Source organism: Lycium ferocissimum, chromosome 9 (genome assembly GCF_029784015.1).
Source record: "Lycium ferocissimum isolate CSIRO_LF1 chromosome 9, AGI_CSIRO_Lferr_CH_V1, whole genome shotgun sequence".
Lineage (NCBI taxonomy): Eukaryota > Viridiplantae > Streptophyta > Magnoliopsida > Solanales > Solanaceae > Lycium > Lycium ferocissimum.
In genome coordinates this window covers 38,536,721-38,553,306 of record NC_081350.1, presented here as the reverse complement: position 1 = coordinate 38,553,306, position 16,586 = coordinate 38,536,721, and the positions used below count along the sequence as shown (strand labels likewise).

General features: G+C 34.7%; 1 protein-coding gene across 1 annotated transcript; it reads right to left on the bottom strand.

The window, feature by feature from the left end:
* Positions 1-890: 890 nt before the first annotated feature.
* LOC132030646 (nucleoside diphosphate kinase III, chloroplastic/mitochondrial) lies at positions 891-10,836 on the bottom strand. Its single transcript, XM_059420359.1, has 14 exons — positions 10,744-10,836; positions 10,540-10,622; positions 9,306-9,369; positions 9,090-9,210; positions 8,596-8,750; positions 7,269-7,336; positions 6,376-6,378; positions 4,402-4,460; positions 2,673-2,807; positions 1,834-1,871; positions 1,678-1,728; positions 1,345-1,512; positions 1,149-1,261; positions 891-1,032 (listed from the first exon to the last, which is right to left on the bottom strand). The coding sequence occupies exons 1-14, from the start codon at positions 10,804-10,806 to the stop codon at positions 909-911; spliced, it is 1,245 nt and encodes a 414-aa protein (XP_059276342.1). The 5' UTR covers positions 10,807-10,836; the 3' UTR covers positions 891-908.
* Positions 10,837-16,586: the final 5,750 nt, after the last annotated feature.

Genomic DNA, 16,586 nt, shown 5'->3' with positions numbered 1-16,586 from the left:
ATTAGCGCGTCATTTGAACTTTTGTCCCAACTTTGTGTTGGTCTTTAATTTATACCGCTCATAACAAACAATATTTTTGTGGGACATAAATTTATATTTTTGCATTATAATATTTCACAAGTTATGCCCCTAAGACTTTTGTCCCACTAGGTATAAGTTTGATTGCTAAAGGACAAAAATTAAAGATTAATCCATTAAGAACAAAAATTAAAGACCGGCCCATTTGAGGGCAATTCGTAAATTAGCAGATTGCTTGGTTAGATGTAATCCATGTTTAGCGCTATTTGAAAGCCCATTTACATGTATCCACCAACCACAACATAAGGTTTCTAAATTGAAACCTCAGATAACTCTGCAAGTTGTTCTTGTTATTATTTATTCTAGTTGAACACCAATATTATTTTACTTTTTTTTAAAGGTCAAATGACACAGAACATTATATTAAAAATCACTGATTTCTCATGAAACCTATTATTTACACCATCTCATGTATATAAACGCAAATGAGTCGTGTAAAATGCCACCAGTATGCAATAGTATGAGCTTGGAGAGAAAAGAAATGATAATGTCCCCTATCCAATCTGCATTTTGCAGAGGAAATGTTAATGTGCCACAATTCAAAACGTTGTGTCCTGGTCACCTGGTGGAACGGAGCTATAGTTAAAAGCAAATGTAGAATTGACCAGTAGTTGCACTTGCAATTGATTTCCCATTGGGAACAGGAAAAGTGGGGTTCAATATCTCAGTACAAATGATTATTGCGGTGACTCAAGTAACAGTATAATACTAAATGTAAAGTCGCTATTCGCCTGAGGAAAAATGGCATCCGATTTATTCTGATAATTCATGAGTTTGCTACTCTTCATGCCTATTTAATGGCAATTTAGATAAAGGCAGAATACGTTCGCTTAGTTATCACCATATACCCACTTCTCTGAATTACTTGTGTACTTAACCAACTCTTCTGGTTTAAACCATAGGTTGATTTCATCCTTCGCGGTCTCAGGGCCATCGCTACCATGGATGATGTTCCTGTAAAGCAAATTGTATTAAGACATATTACGCAATCATACAAACAAAATGACTTGTTTGATATTGATGCACAACTATAATATGACTCCGGGATCAAAGGCGAGAAGTTATGTTACCTTCCAACTACAACAGCTAAGTCACCTCTGATGGTTCCAGGTTCAGATTTCTGTGGATCCGTAGCTCCAATAAGCTTTCTTCCGTATCTGATTACTCCTTCACCTTCCCAAACCTGAAGAGAAGTGTATGAAGTTACTCACGCTGAAACAGTTTTGGCAAAAGTAAGATGACACTTGATTTCGAAATTCATCTTACCATTGCTAAGACAGGGCCAGAGCTAAGGAAATCACACAGGCCGTTAAAGAATGGTCTCTCACTCAAGTCATGATAGTGCTTCTGTGCAAATTCCTTGGAAGGAATCACAACTTTGATTGCAACCAGCTTGAAGCCCTTGCGCTCGAAGCGTGATACGATTTCCGAAATCTAAAATGCAACAAAATTTATCAGCAAATTGAAAGAGAATACATTTGCCCATCAAAGTAGGAAAAAGCATCAATATTACTTCAACAGAGGGATGAGGACAGAGCACAATAAAGCACATTAAGTCGTAGAAATAAAGGTAGCAACAACAAAAACCAGTTAACCTACCAGGCCCCTCTGCACTCCATCTGGCTTGATGGCAATAAAGGTGCGCTCCATCTTGAAAAAAGAGCAAACAGATCATATGTTATTAGAAGGAGTGAAAATCATAATGAAATGGATGATATAACGCTTCAACCAAGAGGAAGGCTGAGAATAGGGTACCTCAGCAGCATGTGCTTCTTGCTCCTGAAGCATGTAAGCTAAACAATGAAGAGAAGGAAAAGATGAATTAGAATACAAACTACTATTTCCCCGAATAATGAAACAAAGCAAGTGCACCGGGCTGCCCTTTAAGGAAACAAAGCAAGTGGCGTGATCACTAATATGATTCACTCTTCTTCTTTTTTCCCTTTTAAAATAAATTTTAACATGATTCCACTCTTAAAAAGGCTCTGTATCTGCATGTGCTAAAGGATGGAGGAGAAGAGACTCCATGACAAAACAGAAGACAAGGGAGGAGGACAAGTTATAACATTTTTACGGGAGAAATAGAACGAAATGCTCAAATTATGAGCATAAGTACAGCACACCATTTCACCCCGCACCCATGCAAGAGCATTGACTACTTGTTACAGAAGAGGTTCCGGATGCCATAATGCCAATGTTAAGCAAGAGACAAGGCTCCTCTCCCTCTGATTTCCCACTTGCACCACATTAACTATGGGGGGAAAAGAACCTACTATGAGTCTCATAGCTATTAACCACAATTTTTTTTAAGTAGAGTCGGAGGTAGTTAACCTTCATACTTCAGGGAATTTTGCATTCATCACAACAAGCTGCCCTGCCCCATATTTCTGGCGCCTCATATTAGGAGCAGACAACGTTTAAATGCAACTCTTGTTGTAATTGTTCTAGTAAGGCCATAAACATAGGCACCTAAATGCCAAAATCTATTTCCTAGAAAGGTACAGAACAGAAGTTTCACCAAGAAGAGGCTTCCACAGTGGGCATGCGACAAGTCCATGAGAAATAAACTTGAGGAGCAACATTATAATACAAACCTGCTGCAGGAAGGGCAAGGACACCAGAAATCCAAGCTCTAGAAGTGTTTCCAGATTCAGTCCTGCCATATGAAGCTAGAGAAGGAACCACTCCTCTCAAAGAAACTGTGGCTGCTGCAGCAGCTGCTCGCCCCCCTGCGACAAAGATAATTCAAAATACATTTATTATTCAAACTCTTCTAATTATTATCTCCTTTAAAACGAAAAAATTAGCTTTTTTAATATAAGCACAGGTAGGTAATCTTTAAACATAAATGACAAATAAGGCATCCATTCCCAACAAGCAATCAAGCACATAGGAAAATGGATCATCTTCAATGAGAAAAGCTAGGTCACTCAAAGAAGTTGAAAAAAGAAGCACTTTATAAATCGTGTGAGGCAAATCCATGATTTGAAGACCAAGGGTAAATCACTTAATATATAAGGATATTTTAACTTTCTATATACAAATATATAGTCTGAGTTTTAGGCAGGTGCAGGTGCTGAATCCACAGTATACTGAAGATTAAAATTAATCCTTCTTATATAAAACGAATATAAAGGTTGAAACCTATGTTGCTCGGACTCTTCAAAAATGTCAAAGGGTGCGTGCCAGATTCTCCAAAAGTAGTGCATTTTTGGAGAATCTGACACGGGTGCGGCATTGAAAGTGAAGAATCCGTGCAACTTAGGTTGAAACCAGTAGTAACCAACAATCCATTAGTACAAGTATGGACTCCTTAATTGTTCTACGACGCCTCCAAATTCCAATGTAGCTATAACAGGAAGCACAAATCCAAACCCGTATATTAAAAGAACCAAATACCGCGACTGGAAAACTAGAATAAGGATGTTAATCATCCTCCTATTCTTCTAAAACAAAATCAGCACTTAGAGTTAAAAAATAAAGTAATTTACAAGGCAGACATTAAAACAAATCACTTTCTTTATCACAGAAAATAACCACATATTACTATTAACTATTCTAAAGTCAAATAGTTTATTCTTCCATTACTAGATTTCAAGCATTTCTAAAATATTACGGAGTATTTACCCAATTATGGTACTTTTGGGTAATTCCTGTGTATATATTAGTTTTACACCAAAGATCATATGCTTTCAGGTCTTTTTTTTTTTTTTTTTTTTTTTTTTTTATTTGAAAATGGAGTAGAAAACTATAGCAATTATAAATCATTATTCTTTTTGAAATGGAGTATATCAAGCTTAAAGATCAAAACTTTACAATTGCTTTTTGATAATCAGCCAAAACGACAGCAAATCATTATTCTTTTTTTGAAATAGAATATCAAGCTTAAAGCTCAAAACTTCATCAATAAAAACTAAGGACCCGTTTGGCCATAAGAATTATTCACTTTTTTCCGATTTTTTTTTTTTTCACTTTTTTCAAAAATTAGTGTTTGGCCATGAAAATTCCAAATACAACTTGAAGTTGTTTTTCAAGCTTTTCACTTTTTTCACAAGTACATTTCAACAAAAAATACTATTTGCAAAAACGATGCCCAAACACAACTCCACAACTCCAAAATTCCAAAAAAGGTGGAAAAAAATTTGGTTTCTATGGCGAAACGCCTACTAATACTCGTAGCAATTATAAATCTGTAAAAATCCTCAGATTATAATTCACATAAACAATGAACAATGTACATGAATTAAAAATGATAGAAACAACAAATCTGAATACATAGATTATAATTCAAATAAGCAATGAAAGAAATGAAAATTAATTTACCAGAGAAAGCACGAGAAGTGTGCTTAGAGATGAGTGATTTAGCTGCTCGTGATGCAGATCTGCATATCTGTGAATTCATTTCTTCTTTAGACAGAGAAACAGTTAAAAATGTGTGTCAAGTGAGAAATATGAGTGAGCTAATATGTGAGGTTCTCAATGTACATATATCTGCAAAAGACAAGTCACGTGGCCCATGTTGTTGGGCCTGAATTGTGAACGAATCTGATTCCTTAACTTTGCTGTCGGTTTAAGTACTTGTCGGGAACGAGCCTCAGATATTTATGTATTTCTTAAGTTAAATTATTTCTAAATATAAAAATTTATTATTTATTTTTTGACAGATTAAAAAGAAAAGTGTATTACTAAATTGGGATATAGGGAGTAACTACTAGAAAAAATGAGTAATTTGACTAAAATTTCCCTAATGATATATGTATTGAGATTTGGTTACTTAATACTTAATAAAAGCAAATCTGAAAAAGTAAGACTAATAGCCTGTTTGGCCAAGCTTATTTTTCCCTAACAATACTTATTTTAAAAAAAAAAAGTGAGGTGTTTAGCCAAGCTTTTGGGAGAAAATAAATCTTTTGGGGAAGTATACAGCTTTTTAGAAGCTAAAAAAATAGTTTTTGCTTGTGGACTTTTTTGAAAAGTACTTTTGAAAAAAATACACATAAAAGCACTTTTTAAAAGCTTAGCCAAATATGAATTGCTGCTCAAAAGTACTTTTTAAATTAATTGGTCAAACACAAACTACTTTTAGCCCAAAATACTTTTTTGAAAAGTACTTTTGAAAAAAATATTTTTTAAAATAAGCTGTTTTTAGAAGCTTAGCCAAACAAATGTATAATTCTTTTTTGTTTTGATAAGTGAACATTTTTTTCTGAACCAAAAAAATAAAGACTAAGTGGACATTTTTTTTTTAAGAGGAGAGTAGTTTCCAACTAGTTCACTAGTAAACCACAACCACTTTGACGTTGTTAACCGGGAATGGAAAGGTTAAATATGTAAGAAAGATTAAGAAGTTGCTCGAATTATAATTACTACTACAATATATATTATTTTAATCATGATCTCTTGAATATTGAAGTGTTTCTCAGAGAAAGTAGATGCATATGTAGCGTAACTGCATTATGAGTTTATGACTATTGAATAGTTCTCTACGACAGTAAAACTAAATCATCTCTCATGAAAAGTTTATGATTTCTTAAGCTAAATTTTTAAGGACTAAAGTTGATCCAATTTTGGCTTTTATTTTGATTTGGTTTATGATTGTCTTTGATTGATGCTAAAAGTTAACACTCTTTAACAAATGATTCTATCACAATGAGTGGTAACACGAGTTTAACACTTGTTTCTAGTATAATTAGGTTGTCGTTACTTGAATGTAGGTCTTCCAATGTTTCCCAAAGAAGTGAAAGGAGCAATCATTTTTGAATGATTGTTGTTTTAAAAGTTAAAGGGCATATATGGTGATTCTTGACAACATTATCTTGTCACTTTGCCTACTTGTTACTAATAATCCATGCTTAATAATTATACAAGCCACCCCATTATAATTGAAAAACAAAAGAAACCATTGTGCTCTAGCTTTATGAGCACACATCCTAGGGGCCATTGAGGAACTTAACATAAACAATATCGATAAAAAGGCATTTCTTTTACAACCTTATTATTGAGCAACTATATTCTTTTCTGTTATAATTTTTGGGTTGCTTTACACATCTAGTATCTGAAACACACTAACACAACTAATTCAAATTCACGTCAGATAGGCTCACTAGGGAATAAAACACCCTCTTGCCAAGAGATTCTCCATTCTCAGAGCTCAAACTTAAAATTTCTGATTAAAGGTGGAGGAGTCCCAGTCATTCCACTGCACTTCTTGTTAGGGTTTTTGCCCTAATTTTCTTTCAATATTTGGCTATTCCTTGCCTTGGAAGAAAAGTTACTGGACATCTATAAATTGTGTACCTCCTTCCCACAATTACAATACAATAATATCCACAATGAAACCGTTACAAAGTCTTCTTTAAGGGAGATTATTCAGGCCAGTTGGCTAAACCATATCAATATATTATGACTCTTTTAGTGTGATTTTCTTTGTTGTCCGATTTATTGTGTTCAATGTTTGCAATTATTAGCTTCCGCATGACGCCCCGTTATTTCGATCCCATCACTTCTTGGTTGTGCTGGAGGTACTATCTAGCAAATTGCATTGAAACAATGGCAGATTTCTTTCAGAATGAATTAAAACGAACCATCATGGAGGAATATTCTCATCTAACCACCACTCAAAATTTTGAAGAAAAAAAAGCCATGAAGGGCCTTTTTGTTCACAATAGAATTCCAGGCATCAAAGGGAAATAATAATAACGCAAGGACACCTTGAGAGCCAATTTTCTAGATACAAAGGTTGAAGTGTTAAATGAAGATTTAGTCTATAACTTCAGAAGCCTTAGGCTGAGCACGTTGAAGAAGGTTGGAAAATTTAGAGCTTCTGTGTTTTTCTATTATTTTCCAAAAGACTAAAAGAATCTACGGCATCAGAGACACAGAAAATCTTGCATGAAAAGGGTGTTCCATCGCTACGAGATGGAATGCCTGATTCACTTTGACATTCCATTAACAATCTGAACAAGGATGTCATGTAATAGAAATCCTTAAAACTGTGAACAAATTTTATTTATATAATAGTAACTTGACCATGGCAGTTAGATAATCTATGCACAGAATAATGGATATGCTAACAACTGGCAGTCAAACTTCCAAGTGAATGATAATGCCGCCTTTGCTTCAGTTTCTGGCCTATTTACAGGTTTTTGCTACCGAATACTGACAGCAGAACATGTCAAGTCTGGGTTAACTCATCAGGCGCGGTGCCATTAGATTGCAGATCACAATTATTCTGTAATGACGCTAACCAGGAATCAACCTGCAAAACAAAAACAATAAGGATTCTATAGCATGCAAGTGGATAATGAACGAGTGTAGCTATGATGCGGATTAGGAGTGGCAATTGTGCGAGTCGGATCGGATATGGACAGGTTGAAAACGGGTTAAACAAAAGTGGATAAAATATCCAACCAGCCCATATCTAGCAACAATAACAACAACATACCCGGTATAATCTCACAAGTGGGGTCTGGGGAGGGTGGGGTGTAGGCAGACCTCACCCCTACCTTTGTGGGGTAGAGAGGTTGTTTCTAATAGACCCGCTCATATTTAATATGGATAAAAAATGGTTTAACCGACGGAATATGAATATGGATATGGTCTCAGGAATAGGGTGAAAACACAAGCTAAAAGCCAAAATAAGCTTAACTCCCAGAAAGCAAGACCTCATGAAAAATAACAAGTAGACAAATGAGATGGATAATATGGATATCAATATTATCCCTCTGGATATCCATTTTTTAGAGGATAATATGGATAATATCCATATTTGATCCATTTTTAAAAGTCAGTCATCTAATCTATGTCTAATGCGGATTATTGTTACTCACTTTAGTCCCACAAATGAATGGAGAATAAGCATGTAGTAATATATTACTTTTGCTAACCACATTCTAGTTTTCAATACATTAGCTGAAATCATGGCAAGACAATATTCTCAACAGCAAAGCACTAACACGGTAACCCACGGTCTACAAACATGCTGCCCTTGACATCTGCATTACTACTTTCCTGCAGTGGCGGAGTCAGGATTTCCACCGAGGGGGTTCAAAATATAAAAAAGTAAACATACGAAGAAGTCTAAGGGGGTTCAACATCTACTATATATACATAAAAAATAATTTTAACCTTATAAAAACAGTATTTTTTTCCGCCGAGGGGGTTCGGATGAACACCCTCGGCTCTATGTGGCTCCGCCACTGCTTTCCTGATAAATACTCGTTCCATTTGTTTATAATGATCTGGACTTTTATGTATCTGATCGTTCAGGGGAAACTAATGCAAAAGGACAGGATAACAATAAATCATTTCATGTCCAGAAAACAAGGCAACACTTTTAGTTCTACTAACAGGCAGTTTGTACTCCATCAAATCATGCATAGAAATGATGAAGAAGATCACATATGCATTTGAATTCGCATTTACTCGATGGTCCGTTTATTAACTTCAAACATCAATACATGGAAAAAGGTACCAAGACTAAGTACTAGTAGTAGATGATCCAGATACATCCATTACCTTTATTTTAGAAGCACTAGAGCATTCATATCTCAGCCCATTACGAGTTGAGATAAAAAAACAATATCGAGTATCACCGTCGTCTCGTGTCAGACAAGGCATGGCTCCAACTTCAACAACATCAGATAGGAGAGTTGAGTCTTGAGGGCTCATATCTGCATCATGTTTAGTACTTTATTCAGTTTTTTTCATGACAAAGCCACTTTGGAGTGTTAAAGAGATGCGAGCAAATTTGAGGTGGGTCCATCAGACTACAATGAATTCCATTAATCAGCATAAGCTTATAAGATATCATTTAACATTTCCGGTCTTTCCCAATAAGTAGTTGAGATTCTACCTCTCATGGAAAACTCAAAATTGGCCAATAAAAGAGAGAGGCAAAACATATAGCGCAACGGTCCACCATTAAAAGTTTGGAATAATGTACTTACACCAAAATAGGGCAATACCAAAAAATACTTGCCACTTGAAATTGAAAGTTTCAGTCAAATTACCAGTGGATGATTTATACAAGAAAATACACGATCCGTGAAGGACAAGAAATCTAGGAAGCCAATCATCAACTTCAGTGTCATCATCGATTGGAAGAGGTTCTCCTGGTAAAGCCGCCCATCTCTGTCGAACAAAAGCAAGAATAAGATTGTCATAAATTTAAGTCAGAAAAAATCCAAGAGATATCAAGAAAAGGACAGATGCTGGTATTTCAGTACCGTTCTCACGTATAAATAACCCGACATGCAAGCAGACTGCAGTATTTCATCAATATGTTCTAATCTGTGAAAAGAAAGATACACATTGATATATCAGAACTCAAATATGAGTATTGCTTAGACAAATCCATGACTCCAAAGGATGCCATCATATTGATAATTTAAGTCTTTTTGATTATGTAGAGAGCCAGTTATGCCATGTAACAGTGACATCTCAAATTTCCTCTACCTAGCAATACGATAATATTCACTTTCCCAATATGTTCTTTCTTGTTTTAAAAGCATGGACCGGAAGTGCCTTTATTTCATTGAAAAGAACTCTCACAGCAATATCTTGCAGGGTGTTCACATTTCATGCTCCAAATTTTCCTTTTATTTATTAATGGAAGCGTCCAGTCCAACTTGCGTGCACCTCGACTAGTCCATCGCCAGGCAGGTACTACGTAGCTCCGCCATCAAGGCTTAGGCAGGTGGAAATAATTCATCTACTATGCCTCTGCCGGGCTTCGACCCTTAGTTCCCTAGGTGGCAATTGAGAAGAATTTCCTGCTTTCTGTTTTCATCTTTTATTTATCCACTAAACTATACCCAACGGTTCTATTTACCCAGATGTGGAGAAGCATTCAGGATGTCTTACTGAAGGATTTTCATAATCAAAGACTGACACAAGTTCACATGTAGAGAGTTCGGGTGCATATTATGCGTACATGTCATAGTTCCACCTTAGCATATTCGTAGAATGTGCAGAAAGACTCCATGTTTAAGGGCCAACTCAACTAAGCAAAATAAATAAATAAAACTTGGCAAAGCTTCTATGCTTTTGATCGTAAACCTTGAGTTTAACAATGCAACTAATGTTAGATAGATATGTATATGCGGATGTGTTCATACTTAACAATGCAATCAATGTTAGATAGATATGTATCTACGGGTGTGTTCATACTTCATATTACACAGATAATCTACCTCCAAAGAGATGAAGAAATAAGTCCTTCAATTTCATTATGCAAGAGGTATGACAATAACATGCTTCATGTTTAAAACTTCCCAACATTACAAAAGTATATGAATTAACAAAACTATATGACCTAGAAATAATGCCTTGGACCCTTTCTCCATGTCACGGGTAATAAATCGAAGTACAATAATATCAATGAAGCAACCACATCAAACACAAATGTGTTTAAACAAAAACAAAAGAGGTGCGCAGGAATAGTGAAAGCTCAAAACGTACTGAGCTTTTAAATGAGCTTCTCTTTCTTCTAAAGCAGCAATTTCTGACCGAAGAGATTCTACTTCTACAGCAGTTAAAACTACCTGCAAGTCATGATACACTCAATATTCCTCACTTCACCGAGAGTAATGAATGAACTTGAGAACAACTAACTATGAAATACCAAGTTAGCTGGTTCAATGATAAGCAAGAAAAAGTTAGTACCTTTTTCTGACCATCTGTACCAGATATCCAAGGTAGCCTCCTCGGGCTAAACAAGTTCAACATTGATGCAGACTTTTTAATTTTCTTCAAGTCCACAATCTATTATTGGATCTATCACAGGGGAGAAGTAAAGAGCAAAAAGGTGAGATTAATTTTGCAAGGATGACACTTTTTTCACCTTAAGAATGTTTAAGTTTAACCTCAGAGATAAAGAAGACCTCACAATCTGTAGACAACCCAGGGTTCTGAATAGAGTTGTCACCAACTATTGAATCTTGAAAATGATCTCTAAGAAATTCTATTGCTCAAAGTTTATATTTGCCAGCAAACGCACAAGTCGTGACTGGATAAAGTGCAACCAGAATTATGTCAAATCAGCGGTTCCAACTTATAAACTACAAACTACATAATGGAAAACAACATATTCATGGAGGTCAATAATTTTTAAAAGCTTTACAAGTCTGTCATTGTTTCAATGAGAATATATTAATAGAGACTCAACTAATACTTAGAAGGCAAGGCAGGGTTTCCCTTTCTTGGGAAATATGGTTTTGCTTCTTGATTCTGCTAATTGATTCAGAGGTTTTTTTAACAGTCAATATAAAAGTGTCTTTCAAACAATGTAGCAGCCCCCAGGGCTTAGTAGTTAGTTCAAGTGGCTAAGGTTGAGGACCTTTGACTTAGGTCAAAGGCTCGAGCCCTGCGCCATGCAAAACTAAGCTTGGTATTTAAGTAGAGAAGGATAGAGAGGCGGGCCCATTATCCTGGAGTTTCAAAGGTTGTGCTTGGTCCTAGAAATGGCTTCAGATAGATTTCCCGGTCATCAAAAAAAAATGTAGCGTGCCCTGCCATGTCCGAAATCCATAGTAGCTCTCAAGAATCAGTAAATAGCAGACATGCCTCAGATTTGGAGAACAGAACAGTAACTTGTACGCATACGATAGAAAATTTGGGACAGTTTTTGGACTATATAGAAGTTTTGAGATTGTCATTGATACAGATATGCAGGACAAACTATAAACCCCTTCGATGCCATGGAAGCAAATTATTATGGATTAACTTCTTAAACTGTACCTTGATGAGTTGATGGAGGTGGAAGAAATTAATAAATAGAGATCACATCCAAATGCAAAAGGAAATAAAGTGACAATTAAAAGGAAAAAATTGCCACTTTGAAACTCCACATATAAAAGCAAAAGCAAGACCAATAGGTGGATCCACACAAGGAAAAGCATTTGCCAAAGAAGTTGATTGACTTGCTTTCACACTCCATATTGCTCTAAAATTAATGTAATTTTATCCATGTCAGCTATATATTCTACCCCTCCCACTGCAAATGACCAAATTCTACATCAAGAGTTCTATTCCATTTCAATAAGAAGGCCACCTTTGAGCTTAACGTCAACCTCTATCTTTCATAACTAAAGCTTCTAGAGTACAATCATTGAGCCATAAAATTACTCCAAAAGTAACCAAAACACTATTACTAGTACCCAACTACTAATAAAACATGATAGATCATAATGCCCTATGCAATCAATCAATTAACTACCTCTCGATCCCCAATTAGTTGGGGTCGGCTGTACAACTCATCAGACGATTAAACCATTTTTACGCTAGTCATTATATCCTACTGCAGTACTTCTCCTTACCATGTTTGGACCCAGGGGCGGAGCCAGGTAGAGCTCAGGCTATTCATCCGAACCCCCTTCGGCAAAAAATTACACTGTTTGTACATGGTTAAAATTATTTTTTATGTATACATAGTAGATGTTGAACCCCCTTTCACTTGTTCGTGTGTTTACTTCATTAAATTTTGAACCCCCTTTCACTTGTTCGTGTGTTTACTTCATTAAATTTTGAACCCCCTAAGTGAAAATTCTGGCTCCGCCACTGTTTGGACCAGCTACGCTTTGCAGGCGAAGTCAAAACCCCAGGTACTATCCAGGTAAAAGAAACATTACACACAAAATTCAGCTAAAAAGATGGAAGAACAAGTCTATTTAAGCAAAGATTAAAATACCAAAAGAAAAAAAAAGAAACTAAAATTGGTTCTAAGAATCTAACAAAGAGAGCTAATAATCTATGGGATTAAGGGAACTTGTAGTAAAGCTCAAGTCTTTACATAGATTAACCTAAATTACTCTGTGAAACCAAAGGATTACAAAGGGAAATTAATATAGTAAAACCACTGATAAATCTTAATTTTAATTCAACAAACATTAATATTTATCGAAGAATAAGGAAGAAATTGGAACCTGTAATTTTGGGGAGATAATTGATTAGATGGTCTTGAGAAGTCGTTTTGACATATACAATATAGGACTCGGATGTCTTTCTTAAGGTTGTCATGACATGGTTGGTAAGTTATCATCATGAAGTTTGATTGAACACGGATAATTTATAAAATTTATGATTTAAAATTAAATTAATAATTAAATAAAAAAGAGAAAAGGACACTGTGTGGAAAACACGTTATACACGTATGATCCAAGTAAACGTCCAAACATCCTTTCTAGCATACCCGTCCGAAGAGTCAAAGACCATCTATCAGTGGCCGACTTTAAATCAATCATACGAGTATGCTATCTCACTACCCGTCAATCTGAGTTCTCGAAAGCAATTGAACCAACCACCCAGATGAGACTCCCACTGAAAAACGGAATACCCTCTGCGGCTATCATGGCTAGGGTAATAATTCGTATATGGAAACGCCCGCTCCGTGGGGTGGGGTTCAATGCCTAACAAAAAGGGCCAAAAGCAAAAAAGGGATATATGCTTGAGGGGAGGAGAGAAGGAACGCATGCATGGAGATTCTGTCTGTGTCCACTCAGTCAAACTAATCCCACATTTAACCACTGTTTTCCACATTTAACCATTGTTTGAAGCGAATTCCCACTAGGTGTCCGTTCGGCCCAAAATAATGTCAAATACCGCCAATGACCAGTGCTTAAAAAAAAAAAAAAAAAAATTGTGGCGACTAATAAAGTCCGGTCCACTGGAACTGCTACGATATATGTTGGAACTATATATACCCTTTATATACAAGAATTATACATTTTATATACATATGCTGGAATTAATCATACATTTATTATACATAAATTATACGTTAATTATACCTTTATTATACGCATATTATGCAATAATGATGTTTTTTTTTTTTTTACATATACAATAGCGATACATATTATATACCACAATGATACGGTTTCTACAATACATTTTTTATACATATTATACACTTTTTATACAAGAATGATACAGTTTATATGCACATGTTGGAATTATATATACACTTTCTATACAAGAATGATACAGTTTATATATGTATGATACATTTTATATACATATACAATAGGGGTACATATTATATACACATATGATACAGTTTCTACACATATGATATATTTTATATACATATATAGCAGGGACACATATTATATACATATATGATACAGTTTCTAGACATAAAAGTTTTTTCAGTCCTGCAATGGTGTCTTCATATAAATCCTCTACCATTTTTGTAACCTGCAACTCACAAATAAAATTGGAGAAGAAGGTGGAGAAGGTGGAAGAGGAAAGAGGAGGAGAAGATGGAGAAGAAGGTGGAAGAGGAAGAAGAAAAATGGAGAAGGCAGAAAAATAAGGGAAGTGGAATTAATTTAGTGGTTATAATTTGGGTTTAAGAGAATTGTGGCCATCGGGTGGGATAATTTTTGGCCGAGCGGCCATTTATGTCCTTTCCCCAATAAAAAAGTATCATTCTTTTTGACATTACTAGATGATGAAAGCCCGTGCTAGCACGGGCTCAACATAAAAAATAGTACCATGCTTTTTTTTTTAGTCTGTCTAAAAAAGAATAATATATTTTTATGTTTAGAAATCATTTAACTTGACACTTCCCCTTTTACCTTTAATGAAATGATTTAAATCCACACAAATATCTGTAACTTATTTTAGACTACAAGTTTCAAAGATCTTTCTTTTCTTTTTAAACTTCCTGCCTAGTCAAACTATGTCACATAAGTTAGGACAGAGAAAGTACTTTTTAGTAACATAATTATGGAATTTTTATTATAGAAAGTATTATAATTCAATTAATTAAAAATATCAATAAATTATTTTACTCAGTCCGCTTTTCCTATTTATGGACTTTCCTAGTTTGGTTCTCCAATGATAGATTTGAAATACAGCTTCTCCTACCGAGTTTCATGCCATCATCTCTTTCTATTCAACAACACTAAAAAACGCTTTCATGTGTTAGCATCGCTTTGTAGTCTTAAATTTTTAAGTATAGACCAACATCATCATTTTAATAAAATATGTGTATACATTTCTTGACCGTTTATATTTTGTCTTCTTGATGTTATTCCCCATTATTTGTGTGAGACATATGTGTCTAAACTTATACCTTTGGGTATAAGTTTTAAATCTTTTGGTTTTATGACTTCTTTAACGGTTTTTGTGTTCAATTTAAATCGTTATTTCTTTTTTCATGAATTTCTCTTCTTTAAATTTCTCTAAGCGTACCTTACCATTTTCTGAACTTATTATCATTATTTAAATTATTTTTTTTTGCAATGTCTCCTACTTCTTCACGTGGACCCCGCCTTATTTTTTATTATTTTTTATTACTATTATAGAAGTGGGTTGGCGACCAAACCCACTCTTCTATAATAATTAATTAAATACGAATATAAATTGGGACGGCAAGAGTAGTTATTTTTTAATATAAAGAATTTAACTTGATTAATTTTTGAACTAGAGAAATCACATAATTTTTTAAATTTAAGTTTAATTTTAACATTTGAAACTTATAGGGAACTTATCGTAATGTAGTTTCTTTCTACCTCTTTTTTCTTTTTTCAATTTTTTTTTTATTTTTTTTTAGCATTGCAAAAGACAAATTTTAGGATGTTACTTCGGTATAATTTTGTTGTACTATTAATTTTTTAAATGAAAAGAAAAAGTTGAATAATGATGTTAAATACCAAGCTATAAGTTGTGATAAAATAGAAACACATGGCATACGTTACTCAATACATCACGCATTTACATTACGCATTTACATTCTTGCTTCTATTCACACATCACGTGTTATGCACTTATCGCACGTTTACGTTCTTGCGCCTATTCACACTTATCACTAGGCCAAAACGCTAAAGTGTCAAATTGTGAATATTAACTTATTATAAGCTGTTCTGCGTTGTGAAAACAAAAAACGACGGCCATTTGGAAAAGAAAGTTAGAATGGTTTGCGGATTGACTTTTGTATTAATCTGCGTGGAATTTGTCCAATACAATGATCAAGTGTTTCAAATTAGAGTATGGTCTCTTAGTACTTAAGCAAAATCAATAAACACGTCACATGTCTTACTAAACCACCTTTTAATTTAACAACTAACAATGCTTAACTGATACTACTCATTATAAACTCAATTTACCACTTAACTAGTGAAAAACTAACAAGACTTGTTTCAAACATCAGGTGCAACAACGTGTCTATGCAGAAGCAATACTATCATGTTGTGAATTGCATGGCTTCTCATTCTAAGGGTACAATCATCCATAGTCTGAACTCCATTTGTGTCTTAAGTTCGTTGATTTTCGGACTAAACTGAAGTTGTAAGCGTATTTTGAAGTGTCTTCAACTATGATTTTAAGTCTGCAACTGAGAGCTGGAAACAAACTTATAATAAAAATGCCAACAGACTTGTTTTCGAAATCTTTTGCATCGTATATTTTGTTTTCGAAATCTTGGATCAAAGACGGATCATGATTTAAGTTAATCGAATTGAGTTTTTAGCCAATTAACAAAAGGAGAAACCAAATCAGATGGA

What these genes read in the sequence shown, in the direction of transcription:
- LOC132030646 (XM_059420359.1), bottom strand. Translation starts at nt 10,806, where the DNA reads ATGTTGAACTTGTTTAGCCCGAGGAGGCTACCTTGGATATCTGGTACA. An exon ending in GTTATTTATACGTGAGAACG is followed by an intron (nt 9,211 to 9,305) that starts GTACTGAAATAC and finishes TTTGTTCGACAG; the next exon opens with AGATGGGCGGCTTTACCAGG. An exon ending in AAGAAGCACATGCTGCTGAG is followed by an intron (nt 1,729 to 1,833) that starts GTACCCTATTCT and finishes TCTTTTTTCAAG; the next exon opens with ATGGAGCGCACCTTTATTGC.